The 18,247-nt window shown below is 38.6% G+C and overlaps 2 protein-coding genes across 2 annotated transcripts in view; both read left to right on the forward strand.

The window, feature by feature from the left end:
• EMB3012 (embryo defective 3012) overlaps positions 1 to 18,247 on the forward strand; it is a 278,503-nt gene that overhangs the window by 207,519 nt on the left and 52,737 nt on the right. The window contains exons 28-31 of the mRNA XM_089822791.1: positions 5,720 to 5,791; positions 5,937 to 6,018; positions 6,513 to 6,620; positions 6,858 to 6,999. Of these exons, the coding sequence (XP_089678917.1) occupies positions 5,720 to 5,791; positions 5,937 to 6,018; positions 6,513 to 6,620; positions 6,858 to 6,999 (404 nt within the window). The remainder of the gene's footprint in view (positions 1 to 5,719; positions 5,792 to 5,936; positions 6,019 to 6,512; positions 6,621 to 6,857; positions 7,000 to 18,247) is intronic.
• LOC149570126 (uncharacterized) lies at positions 1,799 to 2,458 on the forward strand. The gene is made up of 2 exons (XM_089822792.1): positions 1,799 to 2,020; positions 2,148 to 2,458. Exons 1-2 carry the CDS (start codon positions 1,807 to 1,809, stop codon positions 2,363 to 2,365), a joined length of 432 nt encoding a protein of 143 aa, XP_089678918.1. The 5' UTR covers positions 1,799 to 1,806; the 3' UTR covers positions 2,366 to 2,458.

The following is an 18,247-nucleotide window of genomic DNA, read 5'->3' on the forward strand; positions in this document are numbered from 1 at the left end:
ATTAATTATTAATCTTACTGTATAATACTATTTTGGTATAATTATAATTATTAATTTAATTGCATAATACTATTTATAAATTGTATAATACTAGTAAAATAGTATTTATAATTATCAATTTAATATTTTTTTATGGATATACGGTTACCAGTAATATTTACCAGTAACTTGGTTATTTGATAACTATAAAATATTATAAATAAAGTTTAGTTTATAATATATTTGATATTTATTATTTAAAAATTTATTTACTTTTTATTTCATGAAAATATGAATATGAGATATCTATTATAAATTATCAATTATCAATAGATATAAATTTATTAGATTCAATTTGTTAATTTTTATAGGTTTATAATTGTATAAAATTGTTACTTATTATATCAGGGTAACGTGACTGGCGGCGAGTCAGCGAGCTGCGCTGACCTCGCTGAGTCACAATCACTCGTGACCCCCGAGCGGAGAGTCACGAGGAGTGACTCGCGTGACTTGACCCACCTTGACCTGGCCGCGGCAGGCTTGAAATCCGGCAATTAAAATATAAATTTTTACAAGTTTTTTAAACGTTTTTTTTTTTTACATTTCTCACTCATATAACCCTAAAAGGGCTCCCATAACAGTCTATAGTTGAAAGAAGAAAGAGAGAGAGAGGTAGAAGAGGAATAGAGTTTTCTTGTTTTGCAACCAGCTGACAGGAAGAGGAGAAAAGCTTGCATTTGTGACATTGGAGCTTGCATTTAGATCATCAAGGAGTTTATAGGAGCTCTTCTCAACACTTCCCAAAGCATTTGAAAGAGGTAAGACTTGATTGTTTAAATTTTGATGATTTTTTTGTCTATTCTTATGGGTTTTTTGCATAATTTTTTTTTGTTTGTTTATGAGTTTTTTTTTTAACTTTAGATCTTCATAAAATGCAATGCTGAAATGGTAATATTTGGTCTAAAATGTCTTATTGCAGCAATCTTTACATTTTTCCTTAATTAAGTCATAATGGCTTCTGGAGGTAAAAAAACCCAAGCTCTCTAAAGGCAACATAAAAGATGAGTTTGGAAGTTCACCATAGAATTTTCGGGTAGAAAGAGAACTCAAACAAAATGCCTATTTTGCAAAACCATTAATAGTGGGGGGATAAATAGATTAAAATACCATATTGCTAGCATACGTGGTCATGATATTGAGCCTTTTGGAGCTGCAACTGTTGAGGCTCAACGTTTTTTTTATGTAGCCTTGGAAAAATATGAACAAGGAAAAGAATTAAAAAGAAAACAATTAGAAGAGTTAGCTCAGATTGGTTTTAGTTCCCTTCCACGCTCATCTGCAAATGTTTCTGAGTCAGTAGGCTGTGTTGGAGAAGGTTCTTCTTGTCCTCCTTATCGTCCTAGTGCTTCTGTTGCTCGTGCTTCTTTTACATCTATTCCTTGCACTTCTAGTGATGTTACTGCTGCTGCCCCGTCTAGTAGTGCTGGCTTTACCTTTCGTCCTAGAGTCAAAAAATTTAGTAGCTTGGACAATTTTTTTGTACCACGTACCACTCTTGGTGCACAACCCTCACTTGAGAGCATGGGTTGGAATAGGGAGATACATGAAGCTGGAGTAAGAGCAATTTGCAATTTTTGGTTTTTTTGTGACATTCCATTTATAGCAGCCAGGTACTTCAAGTTTTCAACTTCATTTATATTTGATTGTTTTACGTTTTAAGTTTAAAATTTTTTATTCAATTTTATACTTTTAACTTGATGTTGAAAATTTGAAATATGCTAATTAAAATATTTTTATAAATGTAACAGGACTCCTTATTGGCAGGGGATGATTGATGCAGTTTCCATCTGTGGTGCGGGGTTCAAAGCCCCCACTGAAGATGAGTTGAGTGGCCCCCTCTTGCTAAATATGGTTGAGGAGATGAAACTTGAGTTGGAGGACCACAAAAAGATTTGGAGCCAAAAGGGGTGTACGATCATGACAGATGGATGGACAGATAGGAGGTCCAAAACCCTCCTAAATTCTCTTGGTTTTAGCAGAGGTAATTCATCATGCTCTACTTCTTGAAGTCTAAAATTTAATATATACTATTATTGAATAACAAAAAATTTGTTTTATTGAGTATTGATTCTTGAATGATAATTATTTTGTTTAATTTTCACTTTTAGGATCCACCATGTTTTTGAGGTCCATAGATGCTTCCTCACGTTTGAAAAATGCACAATTCTTATATGAGACTATTGAGGAGGTCATAAAGGAGGTGGGGGAAGATAATGTTGTCCAAGTGGTGACTGATAATGCAGCTAATTATGTTGCTGCAGGTAAAATTTTAACTTCTAACTTATTAAGTTCTACTTCTAAAAAAATTGTTTTAGTTTTTCATTAAATTTTGAAAATTAAAAGTTTTTTAATACATAAAAAATTTTCATTGTTTACTAACTAATTTAAAATTGTTGCAAGAAAACTATTGATTGAGAGACACCCAAAAATCTTTTGGACTCCATGTGCAGCCCATTGCATCGACCTCATGTTAGAGGATATTGGCAAGCTTGTATGGGTGAAATCATGTGTTACCAAGGCCAAAAATCTTTGTAAGTTCATCTATAATCATGCCTTGGTCCTCAGCACTATGAGGAAATACATGAAGGGAAAAGAGTTGGCTCGTCCTGGTATCACAAGATTTGCCTCTTAACTTTATCACACTACAATCCTTGCTGACTTCAAGGTTAGAGTTGAGGTGCATGTTTGTTGGTCCAGAATGGAGTTCCTCCTCCTTTGCCAGTAGCCCTGCAGGGATAGATGCAACAAAATACATTTATGATGATGATGGATTTTGGGAGCCATGTTCGAAGATTGTGGAGGTAATTTAAAATTTAAATTTTAAATTTTAAAAGCTTAAGTCTTAAAATTTTATAAATTAATTTATCTCATACATATTTTTGTTTTATTTTCATTGTGCAACTTTGCAAAGTTTCATCATTCATTAAATGGTTTTTTCGTTTAATTGTTTTGTAGATCACCGAGCCCCTTGTAGCCCTCTTACGAGTTGCTGATGGCAAGAAGCCCTCTATGGGCTATATTTATGAGGGCATGGATAGGGTCAAGGAGGCTATTAAGGCCAAATATGTAGGAGTTGAGGAAAACTATGGCCCTATTTGGAACATAATTGAGAGGAGATGGCAAAATCAGCTTCATAAGCCCATCCACGCAGCAGCCTATTACCTCAATCCGGCATACCGTTTCTGTGATGATTTCAAGGCAGATGAGGAGGTTCTTAGTGGGCTATACATAGTAATATCGAAGATGTCCCCTAATCCCATAGATATATTGCTTGAGATGGATGCCTATAATAATGCATTAGGGCCCATTTTTTCAAGTCAAATTTGCAAAGGTCGTATAAAATTGCAGCCAAGTAAAATTTGCAGCTTAAGCCTTATACAATCTAGTTTCTAAATTTCTAGCTTTAAACTTAAAGTTCAAATTTTGAAATGAGACTAATATTTTTTTGTTTTCCTTTTTTCAAAATTTAGATAGATGGTGGGAAATGTTTGGGCCTTCAACCAAAAACCTTCAGCAAATCGCCATCCACATTTTGAGCCAGCCAAGTAGCGCTTTTGAATGTGAGCGCAAGTGGAGCATGTTCGAGCACATCCACTCGAAGAGGCGTAACTGGTTGTTTGTGCAGAAAATGAATAGGCTAGTCTTTGTGCACTACAACCTGCGCATTAGGATCAGGGAGATTTTGGATAGTGACAGCTGTCTGATTACTCTAGAGGAGGTTGATCCAGAGTCTGATTGGATCATTGAGGCTACTGATCTTGTCTTTGATGATGAGGACCTACAGTGGCTTGACCAGGCAGATAGAGAGGGCCAGGCTGAGGCTGTGGCTATGGCAGCAGAGGACCAGAGAGCCCCAGTTGTTCCTAGTGGTAACTCACAGACATTGGCAGAGCCAGAGGCAGAGAGTACAGTTGATCCAAAAGGCACCTCACAGGTTGATGCTATGGCTACTGAGACATCCAGGACCTACCTTAGACGCCTTACTAGGAGGCATTTTATAGATTATACTGAGCCTGAGGTTGAGGATGAGGTTTGGGATGAGGATGACGATGACGATGAGGATGATGATGAGGACTCCGACTAGGAGCCATAGTTGTAGACTTAGTCTTGTTTTAACTTTTTGTTTAACAGTTTAACTTAGCATATGATCAGCATTTGGAACATTTGAATTTGATGATGACTATTGAATCTTGATGTGTTGGATTTCATAATACATAATACATATACATTTTGATGGTTTGCATGGATTTATCATTTTATATATGATTCTATGTTTTACACTTTTACTTTTATAATGTTTCCTTCAGGCTTCAGCTACTGTTTAACTTTAAAGTATGTCTAAACTTTAAAGTTAAACTTTAAACTTTAATAACTAGTAATATAGTATTTACTTTAAGCAAATTACCTTTGTAGTATTGTACTTATGTAATCGATGTTTGACTTTTAAGTTTTAACTTTAAGTATGTGCATTATGATCAAATTATCTTCTATTTAATGATGTTATTGTGTCTTTATGCTTTATTCAATAATGGGTGCATGGAATGTTCTTTAAATCCTAAAAAATCTCAAAATTTTGAGGTTTTTTCACTTTGCCTAGTCACCACCGAGCCGGGTCAGGAGTCAGAGCCGGGTCACGAGTCAAGTTACCCTTGCCGAGTTTGAGTCTCGTTATACTGTTATATCATTATATCTTCTACAAATTTGGTGTGTATGTATGTGTTTTTAAGAATATTTTAAGAACTTGTGTAATTTTAAATGTTCGATAAAAGTCCCGATTTATTGCCGAATTTTTCACCAAGTTTTTGCCAATTTCGAGATTTTCAAATTTTTTAGTCCAGTTGAGTTATTGCCGAAACCAAATTTTTAAACCATGATGGAGACTCAACCCTGAAGAAGCTAACAAAAGAGTGGAAAGGATGGGAAATGAAATGCCTGGGGTTTTCAGAGTATGGTGTAGATAGGGTGAAGAGAAATGGCTTCCTATGGCTTACTGTCAAAGAGAATGAGATATTGGATTGAGAAATGGAGAGAAAAATGAGATTTCTATGATTCCATAGCTTGGATACCACAAAGGGCTTCAAATCTTTAGACTTCCAACTTCTCTAGCTTGGTTCCCTGTTCCATAATAGATTCATCCTAGTTGCTTGTGAGTGTAGATAGAATTGCATGTTAAGTTTTCTAATGTGACTCTTCCTCTAGTGGCTCATAAAATTTATGTTTAAGCTTTATCTATGCTCTAAGGTATGTTATCATTGAAAGCATACCGAGGATAGGAGCATGAATGGGTTGGTAAATTTAGTTTTTGATTTTATTTTGAATAAGGACACTAGCAACCACTACACAAGGGTCTCCTTGAGGAGTTAAAGTTTGCATTTTCAAGGTTGATAAATGGTATGTTTTTAGGTTGGTATTGCTTGTGTTATCCTCCTGTGATACAGGAAAATGCCAGAAATAGGTGAAATGGTCTTAAAAAATGACGGGAGGTATGGACACCAAAATGGGTGAGAACATGTAAGTTTGAGTGCAAAGTTTGCAATTTCTGACCCTTGTAGTAACTTGTGTAAATGTTTTAATGTTTGGGGAGTTCTTTGTTTGTTACTTTTATGAGTCTCCTTTGCTATTCTTTTTCTAATTCTTTCAGTGCCCAACTTATTGGTCCATTATTGTGTGCACTACATAGGCATTGCGGGAAGGACGAGCTCTTGTTCGTATAACATTCCAGAAAAGCCCACAAAATGCTGAATTTATTTTGGTGGGTATATCAGCCATTGATCTTGTGATAAATGAGAACCTAAATTCACTTAGCATCTTACTGTCTAGTGTTCTTACTAGTAAAACAACAGATTGCTTATCTTTTCATCTTGGTAATAATTTGACATGAAATTTGTGGGCTTCAGATTCGAGTAGGTGCATATATAAGCCCAGGAAATCCGGTTCTTCATTTAGGGGCTCAACTTAATTTCAGTATCAAAGGAAATGGTAAGTTTCTTTATTTTTCGTGCAATGCCTTTGATGAAGAACAAAGTTGGTGTCAATTTTACATAATAGGAAAAGAGCACTACCTATATGGTAGAATAATCTTTTTTGGTCTTTGTAACCATGGGTCTTGATATCAAAATGGACTTTTTAAAAATGATGACTTACTCATCTACCTTTTATCTTTTTCATGAAAGGCAATTTATTGTTTTCTATTTCCTACATGTTTTATACTTGCTATATATATTTGGCTCATCTTTTACACTTTTATTGATCTGTTGACTTATTTTATACACACGATGACACATCCATGTTGTTGGTGTTGAAAAGTAAATGGAGAATGGTAGAGGCATAAATGTGAACAAATATGTTAAGCTTTATTGCATATGAAAGACTATACTCACTGAGAATGCTGTATAATTACAATGATGCTTTTCTGAACAGTAGATATTATAGTGGATTTCCAGAGGTACTATCTGTTTCTATTGATTTTCTAGGTTTAGGTGAAAGAGAACGGGGACACTGGTCTAGTACAAATGAAGGTGTTGTTCTCATAGATAACCCATCAGGAGAAGCACATGCTGTTGGAGAGGGTACTACGCAAGGTTTGTTTTGTAGAACTCTTTTTCTTAAAATGTTATGATTTATTTTTAAATTAGTATTTTTTTTGAGAACTCTAATGCAGTTACATCTGTGTATTATGTCCCATCCATGGCAGTTTTTTTTAAAGTTTAAGATTAACTGCATACACTCTTAAAATGATATTATTTATCTGTAAATTAGTAATTCATTTCAGAACTCTAATGCAGTTATATGTGTGTACTATGTCTTGTTCATGGCAGTTTCTTTTAAAAGCTCAAGATTAACTGCATACACAACTGTAACTGTGGTCAAACTGGCTTCCATGATGGTTTCTGCTCCCGCCAATATATTGACCAATGCTCCGGTTCCAGTTAAGGGATATAATTTCTCTGTTAAAATTAGGTGTGTATATTTGCTAAAATAATTTACCTAGAGGATCATTGATACCTCAAACGTTAATTTATAATATGATTGTAAGTGCCAGAATTTTTTTTCCACTCACAAGCATAATGGAGCCATAAATATTACTTTAGAAAGTATTTAGAGAGAAAGGGAGCAATTCTCCACTTACTGGTTAGTTCTGCAGTAGAGTTATAATGTTCTTTATCAGCCAACTTTTTGTAACTGTCAACCATTTTATGTAACCATTAGTGTGGATCCAGATGCATCTACAGGTTAGCAGTAAATTGAACTAGTGTGACTACTATCCATAGAGGGAAAACATACAGCTGTAGAATAAGAGTATTACAGATATAATACTTTTTAAGAATGGGCTAATATGCATCATCATACAGCTGTAAATGTAGAATGAACAAAAGTATGACTGCAAACAGCTGTAGACTGAAAGCATATAGCTTAAGGCATAGTAGAAAGCCGTGGAATGAAAGTGTTCAGCTGCGGAATAAGAGAATATAGCTGTAACCATTGTTTATCCCAAAGACAAGGCATATTACTGCACAAAGTTGTTGAATGATGACACGAAAATAGTTTGGTGGGATTATGATGCAGGGGCAACCCCAACAGACAACTCTAAGCCAGTGAAACCTTAATCAGCAACTTTTGCTGTTTGGCAAGTCCCCTGTCCACACACTTACGCAATAGCAGAACATCTGGTAGTTTTCGCTGTTTTGCAAGTTCGCTTTCTGCACACTTACAAAATAGCGTAACAAACAGGAAGTCTTCACCATTTTGCAAATTGTGATAGTTCGCTGTTTCGCAAGTCTTCTATCAACACATGCAAAATGGCGATCTGCTTCAGGAAAATGTGGAATCTGGTTAGGAGTACTCATGGAATGCCATCGAGTATAAAAGGTGTAAGATAAAGTCTAAATTTTTGCTTTGTGGGTCTCTGAATCCGAATTTTTGAAGTGCTTGTCAGTTAGTCTAGTGTGTTTATCAGTGTGGCAATTTGACGCCAGCTTGGAGATTTAGATTTTCAGGTATCACAGTTTAGGTGTCTTTAGGATGCTTAATTAGATTTTTAGACGAGTAAAAGGTAGTTAGACAAAAGATGCACAAGAAGACAAAAGGAATTAGCACAAAGACAAAAGTTGCAATGTTGTCAAAATTGCATTTGGACAACAATGCAAACAGTTAAGAATCCTTCACCTATCAGATATGGAAGATGCAGAGTCTCCAGCAGAAGGAATATGAACTACCCAATCTCTTTATAGTGTAAATTTTAGTTCAGTCAGAAGGGGGAGAAGAGCAAGCAGGAGAGTGTAACAAAATTGAAGTAATACAAGTCTTTAAAGAGTTTTCGTGCAACCGGTTTTTACTATTTTCTGTTGGATTTTGAAGTGTTAATAAGTTATTAATTTTTGTGCTTTCTTGTAGTGTATGATGTTAACTTTTTATTTTAATCAAACTTGTTGAATTTGACAAAGTTTTAGTGTAGTGCGTAGTCAGTTTTCCAAGATTAGTTCTTAATCCCCAGTCTACTAAGGGTGTTGCAAAATATGCCCTACTAGAAGATTCTCCAGTAGGTTTCATCAGCCTTTTGGGGACTTCAAGAAAGTAGATATGGCCTCTCAAATAAAGTTTGTTTCATATTCAAATTTGCAGGAATCTGGAAGAATTTTGAAGTCCTAGCCGGGCATCTCTATGTGACCGACTGAATGAGATTACTGGTTTAGTGTTGATGGTAGATGCAAACGGGTGGTAGGGTGGTTGGAGATTGGTGAAATTGCGTTGTTTAGTAGGACAGACCTAGGTTCAATTTGGAATTAAATCCTCAAGCTTAACTGTTAGTAGTTACCATTGAATTGGTACCTAATTAGGGCTATTAGGCCCATTGTGCTAATAGGCCATTGTCCTAAATTCTAATAGGTGGTTTATTAGTTAAATTTGGAAGCTGGATCGTGAAAGTTTGAAATTTGTTGGTTGCCCAAAAGGGTATCCAAATTTGTGCTTAGTTGTTGGGGTCCTTTGGGATTTCTAGAAGTTAAGCCTTCAAAACCAATTTAGGTGATCTGATTGTCAACACTGTCTGTCCTTGTTCTATTTTGTGCAGAATTTGGTTATATCATAAAGAGTGAAACCTTGGTATCAAGAAATAAGTCATGAAGTTGTCCTCAATGTGAGGAATGAGTGATGATAATTTGATTCTCAAGAGTGGCTCCATTACCTTCCAAAGAAGCTTTCTGTCAAATTACTCATTAGTTATTATTTATTAATGGTGTTTTGACAATGAATTCTGAATTCTGAATGCATATTGAGTAGCGACAATGAATTCTGATTTCTGAACACAAATATTATATGTTTAGGTTATATTGTTTTGTTAAACAAGTTCTCTGTTTCGGTAGGGTTATGAGAAACTGGTTCGAGTACAAGTTTGAGAAACTGATATGTGGGTACATGACAATTTTGTTTGGGCCTTGAGTATGCTGGGTGTCTCAGGGGTAGCAAGGTTGAGGTGCATCACCCCTCATGGAGAAGACCAAATTAAGACCTTTGTAATGTCCCCTTCTAGAGGCATACATATTTTTTTTCGATTATTCCCCATTAGAATTTTGGATGTCTTTCTACATTTTCCACAAGTTTTTAATTTATTTATCATATATCTTTCATACCATTTCATGCTTCATCATTGATATTTCTTTCTTTGTCTCTATAGTCCATGTTTACCGTACTGGGTAAAGAAATCAACGCACAGACAATAGATATGAATAGCAGAACTTCTTATTTTATTTGCATATGCCAAAGACATTACATTATGCTTGAATGATGATTTACAATAATCCCGAAGGGTGTATAAATACTTTCCAAAGAACCTTCCCGAAGGGGTTCGTCGGCTACATAACTGGAACCTTCCCGAAGGGACCCGTCAGTTACATACAAGAACCTTCCCGAAGGGACCCGTCAGCTACATACAAGAACCTTCCCGAAGGGGTCCGTCGGCTACATAATATTTACCTACGACATCATCCCCCCCAAAAGAAAAAGTCGTCTTCGGATGACAATTACAAAACAAAATACATTAACTGACTAACTACAACAAGATAAATCTGCTTCTGTCACATCACTTTCACATTCGTTCTGTGCTTGCAGCAAACTGGTCTCCAACCCATATGCATCTATAGCCTCTGCTAAGACAAGACTGTCCCTTAATCAAGCTGACCTTGATAGCCACCCGTGTTGCTTTCTCTGCTTCCAACTCTTGCCTACTCTGAGCCAAGTGTCGCTGTACTGCCTTCAACTGGATGATCAACTCCTCCCGAGCTCTCCCTGCATCCACTAAGACATCTTCACGACCAACACCTACTCCAAGTGTAACACCCCTCTCGAAATGCTTGTTCCGTAGATCTTTTCACCTCTAGCACACTATGCTTGCAGCAGCTTCGGGTCTCATCAACTGGTCACACTTCTCACGATTGATATCCGCAACGATTGGGGGTCCAGTGGGCAACGCCCCTGGCGGTGTCGAAGGGCAGTGCCCTCGCAAGGTCCTGGGGCACTCCGAATCCCGCACAAAAATGTACGGAACACACTATTTCTGCAATTTCTCCTAATCCCACACTCTTTCTGGCAACCACTGGTGCTTCCCCTTCCCTGTGGCATCATTTGATACTCATTCTGAGCATTCTTGATTTGTTGACATTTTTTTTTCTTTTTTTCTTTTCAAGAAAACCTCCTGTCACCCTTCTGTGCTACCAATGTATAACTGCACCATACATCCTGCCACCGTATCGACTCCTTATGCAATATCCTGTAACGTCCTCCAAAGTCTGAATGCAATAACAGGTAGAAGCCGTATGCCAAAACCTATAGAATCAATTTGCTACATTATGCAAAAACCATACCCCATATTATGCAAAATTTGTACGACGACCTCAGAACCATACAAATCCGTACAGTAAATGGAATCTGTATGGCATTAGTATCCAATTAATGTTCAAAGTATATAATGAAAACTTTAAAATCCATATGCCATGCTTTGTCTCAAAAATCCGTACGCTTTTTCGAACAACTATGTACAATATTTACATATGTACAATACTTACAGTCTTCTCTCAGTTGTTCGTCCACGGAGGTGCATTACTTCTTTCATGGCAAACATTCAACTTCGACCTATTCACTGTGTCGACAACTTCCTTTCCGTCTAGCATCCATTGTTTTACTGCTCCGTTATCACCCACTTCTCGAATTTGATATGGTCCGACCCACTTAACTTTGAATTTGCTTGGCTTGATCTCATTCTGGCCATCGTACTTTAACACCCATTTCCTCGACTGAAACCTGTTCAGTTTCAAGTGCTTATCGTGCCATGCTCTACGCCTGTTCTGTGTCACCTCCGTAGCGCACTCTTGCAACTGTTGGTCATCAAGTTTATTTAAGGTACACGATCTCTCCATCCGGTTTTCCATATCGCCCGGTTTGTTTTTGAAGCTCGATACCGTGGACTCTGTCAGCTACCCCTTCTGGCTGTCAATAACACGTCCACTCCGTATTGCTGCAACTTTTATTAAACTCCTCTTTGAACCCTTCCTCTTTGTATCATGTGCAGACCGTATGATGTGTCTTCCTTGCTGCCAACACCTTTCTGCTATATCTGTGGTTTGATGTAACATTTCCTTTCTCCGCGGTCGTATGGTGGAATCTTTCCTCCTTTTGGGTTCATACTGTATCTTCTTCCCTTCAGCTTCATTTGTAACCGCCTTTCCTTCTTCGGCTTCTTTGTGTTGCTTCAGACATTCATTTCCTTCTTCTTTCTTATCTTCATCGACCCTTAACATATTACAGCTCGGAAAGAGTTCGTAGTCCTCTATCTGCCAGTGGTAAAGACCATTCACTGAATCCAGATCGTCGTCTGTCAATCCTCCTTCCAACTTCAGGACTCCCTCTTGATCCGATTCCATATTCTGCCTCCTTTCATCCTCTTCTTCTTCGGAATCTGACGATAGAGCTTCTTCCCCGACCATTTGAGTGTGTAGATCAATGACGTACTTCTGCCCTTTGCTTTCAAGTGATAAAGTATTTTTCTTCCAATCGTGCTTCGCCTTAGCTTGTATTAGCCACCTCCGGCCAGAAATGGCATCATATCCTCTCCGCTTCAGTGGGATCACGATGAAATCCAACAAGAATTGCTGTGTTCCAATCGTCACTAGTTGTGCTGTTAGGACACCCAATGGCTTGATTCCATGTTGATCGGCCGTTAGTAGTTGGAATGTAGGCGACCATAATGTCGGCTGTCCCAACCTTTTCCAGGTGTCTTCAAGCAACACATTGACACTGGACCCTCCGTCCACAATCGTTTCCATCAATACAGTCCCGAGAATTCCCATTTCGACGACTGCCAGATGGCATCCGGATGAGAGGGCTAACAGCATCGGATCTTCTGCACTTGTGCCACTTTCCTTCTCCTTTTTGTTCGCTGTACTTGCTCCGCTTTCCTGCTCCCTTCTGTGTTCTCTTGGTAGTTTAGTAGCGGAAACGATGTTTGTGAGTGCCGATTGGAGCTGAGGCATAGTGAGCAATAGATCATTTATCCTGACGGGTAGCTCGGCTTGCAATATTTGTCGTACAATGTTCCGTTTTGCGCAGTTCTGTACGGAGGTACCCAGCGTGTCCTTCAGGTGTGTCGTTTCTACTTGCGTTGCTCTTTGGATCTCTGTGCGGGCTTCCTCTAGTCTCTTCTTTTCCTCCGTCGGACTAGGGTAGAGCTTTGCTTGTTTCTGAGTGATTGCCAGTTTACTTCGGACTTCGGGCACTTAGCATCGTCATGATCGTCAGTTCTACACCATCGGCATAGCAACTTTGGTGTGTTCACCGTTGTGCACTCTCGGACAAAGTGACTCCACAGATTGCATGCACGACATTGAACTATTGGCTGACCATTCGCATCATACTGAATTCGACTCCTTTCGCCATTATTGTCGTTGTCGCTATTGTTGTTGTTTTGCCCTCTGCTATTATTCCTGTACCCACCCGAAGTGGCACCATCAATGTTTGCATTTCCATTCCCTCCTGACGTGGAGTAAGAAGCACCTGCGGAGATCCTCTGGTTTTCATGTTAAAGGGGCATTCCTTTGTCGAATGGCCCCTGATTTGACAAATGTCGCAGAATTGGTTCTTTGGACAGGATCCTTTAGTATGACCGTCGGTTTTACTCTCTGTGCACCACAACTCACTGCTCTTTGTCTCCTGCATATTTTTAAACTCCATCATGCAGATCATGTCCTTCTGTAGGGCGCGAACCTTCTGGTTGCTGCCTTCATCGTTGCTGTTATCTTCTCTGGAAGGCTCATCATCATCCGAATCAGATGAGCTAGTCTTCTTCTTCTTTGTCTTCTGCTCACTTTCGAGGTTCAATGCTCTGTTATAAGCTTTCGTGTATGATGACGGCAGTACAATTTTCATTTTCTTCTGCAAGTTTGGGCGTAGACCTTCTACGAACCACCTTTTCTGAAGTCCATCCGTCAACTTATTTTCCATTTTGTTTATCAAATCTTTTAATTTCTTGGCATAGATGCAGACAGTTTCGTTCTTCCCTTGCTTAGTATTGAAGATCTCTGCTACAATTTCATTATCGTCACGCAACAGTTGAAATTTGGCCAGAAACTCCTTTTTAATGTTATTCCAACTGTCCAGCTTCAGCGGATCTGTACTAGTAAAGCAGTCAATTGCCACTCCCCGTAGGGTGGCCGAAAATTGTCTCATTCAGTCGTCTTCATCAGTTATCCCATTTGCCCTCTAGATCGTTTCACATGTTTTGCAATGTCGAATGGGATCGGTGGTACCGTCGCCATCGAACTTCGGCAGTTTCTCTTTTGGTCTTGCCATCATTACTAGATGTTGTGGGTTTTGTTGTGTATCTATGCTATCTTGCACTCTTGCGCTGTTCTGAATACCCGTGTTGTTTTGTATCACACCTGCGCTGTTTTGCACACTCGCTTTGTTTCGCACACCCGCACTGTTTTCAACACCTGCGCTATTTTCGACACCCGCGTTGTTTTTGACACTTGAACTGTTTTCAACACCCATGCTGTTTTTGACACTCGCGCTGTTTCCAAAACCTGCGTTGTTTTGTGAAGAAGGGTTTTTGTCAATTGAAGCCATCTGTTCTAGAAGTATATGTCGGACGAAGAGTTCACTCCACGCTCTTGCTCCCTCGGCACTTCGAGCCGTGCGAGTCGATCCCCTTCCGTCTGGATTCTCTTCCCTTGGCGTACACAGGTTTAGAAACTCCTCCCTTACTTCTTCCACCAAATTGAGCCGCTGTCAGGTCTCTTCCAACAATTTTTTAGTGGTTCTGTGGCCATCGATAACTTGCTGAAATCTTTGACTGCGTTCAGCCTGTTGTGCCAAAATTAAAGTTTCCTGCGCTTCGCATAATTCATCCTTTTCCTTCAAATTATTCTTATTCTTGTTCAACTGATTCGACATTTAATCTTCATTTTCCTGTCATCGTACCAAGTCCATCGGGCAATGGCGCCAAATGTTTTACCATAATGGGTAAAGAAATCAACGCACAGACAATAGATATGAATAGCAGAACTCTTATTTTATTTGCATATGCCAAAGACATTACATTATAAGTAGGAGATGATTTCCACAGCTAGTCAAATTGTGATGTGAATATCAAGATTTAACTGTGTGATTTTTGAGTCAAACTCGATGACCCATGTTTCATGAGTAGTGATTCAACATGAATCCATCTCTCATGAGAATAAATGGAACACTTAGCACTCATTGGATCTAGGTGATGCTCACAGGGGTGAAGCACCGGGACTTCCCGGGAGGTCACCCATCCCAGTACTACTCCAGCCTGAACGCGCTTAACTGCGGAGTTTCCTTCACAGTTAAACCCAAAGCTTGCAACCCCATTTGCAAAACCTTCACCAAGTGTTGTGCCTTATGAACCATTCATTAGAGAGCCCCTTAAGCTCATCAATTGATAAGTAGGAGATGATTTCCACAGCTAGTCAAATTGTGATGTGAATATCAAGATTTAACTGTGTGATTTTTGAGTCAAACTCGATGACCCATGTTTCATGAGTAGTGATTCAACATGAATCCATCTCTCATGAGAATAAATGGAACACTTAGCACTCATTGGATCTAGGTGATGCTCACAGGGGTGAAGCACCGGGACTTCCCGGGAGGTCACCCATCCCAGTACTACTCCAGCCTGAACGCGCTTAACTGCGGAGTTTGCAACTTCGTTTTGGACCAAACTGGAAATGACTAGGCCAAAACACTCCAGGATCCCATTAAACCCTTCGTTAGCCCTTGGGACCAAACTGCTAAAATGGGGACATTACAAAGATCTTATGAAAAATTCCTATTTTCACTTTCATATACTACCTTGGGAAGCACTTAGGATTCATCACAATGCTCAGAATAATCTTAAACGAAAAACTCAAAATTGACTTCTCCTTGGTGGGTTTTCAACCCATGAAGTTCGTTTTCCGCCAAAGGCAATTGTAAAGGAAAAGAAGTGAGGAAGTGGGTCCCTTTCGACTTTCGTAGTCCTTTTAAACTTCTCCGAAACAAAAGGAAATATTCACTCAAAGGGTAAAGCTTAAAAGAAAGACTAGGCGGAGAATTGAAAATTGTCTTCTCCTAGGCAGGTTTTCAACCCATGAGGATGATTTTCTGCATTTAAAAGAAAATCAACTTTGTAAGTGGATTGGACCCACAAATTGTACAAAAAGGATCTTAATATGATAATAGAAACAATCTAACCATTGTAGGAAAAATATATTGAGTAGAATTCGACTTGGCGGATATTTCCTTACGAGGTACTCTGTTCATAATTTTCTGAAACTTAAAGGGAAATGGAAAAGTAAGTATGAAAGAATGGAAAGTTACTATTGGGCCAATGGAAATAGTGAAAAAACTCCGAAATATCTGTTAAAGCTCCGGCATTTACTGTTTCAACGGATTCATCCTTTAATTCATTCACATGGCCCAAATCCTAAAGATCAATAGGTGGATTTAAGTTCCTATATAGATGGAAACATAACAATTATTCAAACTACTGCTTTTCTTTGAGCTGTTATTCTGTTAAATTGCACATCTTTTTCAAATAGCCTGTAATTGCGAATTCAATATCCTGTTCTTCTTCTAGATTCGAAATTTCAACTCATTTCATTTTCAGAAAGAATGGCAACTAGGTTTGCGGGTTTTGATGGGCTGAATGGAATCAAGTCCACGTTGCAAAATTTCACGGATACTTCACTTCGTTTTTATGATATGCAAGATTTTCAAAAGAGGCTTAAATCGGAGCCAATTCATCCCATAATTGAGAAGCTCTGAGGATGTGGATTAGTGGAAGCAGTTGGTTTCCTAGTGGCAGTCCAAGCTCTAGAATTGATTTATGAGTGCATAAATCAGTATAATCCGAATACTAGACAGATTGTGTTATCGGATGATACAATATTGATCTTCACTAATAGGCAGTCTATGGTGAATTGCCTCTGTTTGACTTCCAGAACTGGAGGAGTTTTCAGATTTGACAATGGGAGGAGCAGTTTCTAAATTCTCTGCAAAGGAGATGGTTTGGAGAAAGGAGATTATGCAGTCTTGGTTTCAAAAGCCACGAAGCACCAAGAGTAAGATCCCCAAAACTCTATTTGGTACTAATCTCAAATCTGACATTATAGACATTGTGGTTCTCCTACATAGATTGAAAGGTGAGGTAGGAGCTCTAAATTTCATTGAACAATATTTCTTTTTGGTACAAGTTATTTGTTCAGATACGCAGTGTATAGATTGGGCTCATGAGGTAAGTGAAAATCTTTCCAATACTCTCAGTACTGTGAAGTTCTACAACACCTTCTATATGTCTTCCTTTTTGATTTACATGCTAGCATCTCTACAGTTATGACTGGGCTTGCTAAGGATAGAAAATTTTGCCGATGATGTGAAGTGTTATGAGTTCTATTCATGTTTGCAATTGCAAAATAGTTATGCAGAGTATGTCAAAGTTAATGATGCATTCACTATGAGAATTTGTAGGGAGTTCCAGGGATGCCCAGAGAGGAGATTCAGCCGGGAAGCAATGGCGGCTATTAGCCAGTTCGGAAGTTATTTTATCTAGTTCTCACCTTTCTCGTATTTGCACCTTGCAGCTTTCGATGGATTCCCCTTGAAGCTACCTAGATATCCGAGTGACATGATTGTGCTTATAGAGATCGTGAGGCAAGCAATCCAAGTGAATGTGCTTAGCGGAAGCTTCAAGAAGAAGGGATATGACTTCCCTATGAAAATAGGAGCTTTCAGTTGCGAGTCTCGATTAGATGCAAAGAATATGCTTAAAGTGTTCGAGATGCGGTACAAATTGGAGATGTATGAGGTCTTGAGACTTATGTTTGATTCAAACGGATATGCTAGGGAGGTGTTGCAGATTGGGAGTGCGATCAAACACGTTACCACTGTTAAGGATTATTGGGCGGATTGTAGAGATGAATTTGAAAGTCAAGATCGTGCTCTTGCCAGGCTCACAATGGAGCAAATAAAAACATACAATATCAATTTTGATGTTGAAGGATTGGTGGATATCTGAGCGACATGATCATGTTGATAGAGATCATGAGGCAGGTGATCCAATTGAACGTGCTGAGCGGGAGCTTGAAGAAGAAGGGATATGAGTTCCCTATGAAAGTAGGAGCTTTCAGTTGTGAGTTTTGATTAGATGCAAAGAATATGCTTAAAGTGTTCGAGATGCAGTACAAATTGGAGATGTATGAGGTCCTGAGACCTATGTTTGATACGAATGGATATGCTAGGGAGGTGTTTTAGATTAGGAGTGTGATCTGTTGGAGTTGATGAAAGCCAACTTCGAAGACGCCCAAGATCACCTGCATGTGAGAACCTGTCAAAGAGAAGCCAAGGAGAGCAAGAGCATGGAGCAAGGGAAAAACCCTAAACGAACATGAGAGACCACATATGCAAACACAATGAAAATGTATTTACAATATGCACAATGCCTTATGAAAATATAATGAGGGAGCTTGCTTATAAAGAGCTCATGGAAGCTTGTAAAACAAGCTGGAAGGTGGTAGAAGATAAGGATGACAGCTCAGCACATATCCACAAAAGGTGGAACATGCTAGAAGAGAACAAATTCCCGTGTTGTCAACAACTAACCACTACATGCATTAAATACAAAATATTAAATAAATGCATTTACCTAAGTAAGCTTAAG

The sequence above is a fragment of the Cupressus sempervirens genome, chromosome 3 (assembly GCF_028749045.1).
Source record: "Cupressus sempervirens isolate cs-2001-9-10 chromosome 3, ASM2874904v1, whole genome shotgun sequence".
Lineage (NCBI taxonomy): Eukaryota > Viridiplantae > Streptophyta > Pinopsida > Cupressales > Cupressaceae > Cupressus > Cupressus sempervirens.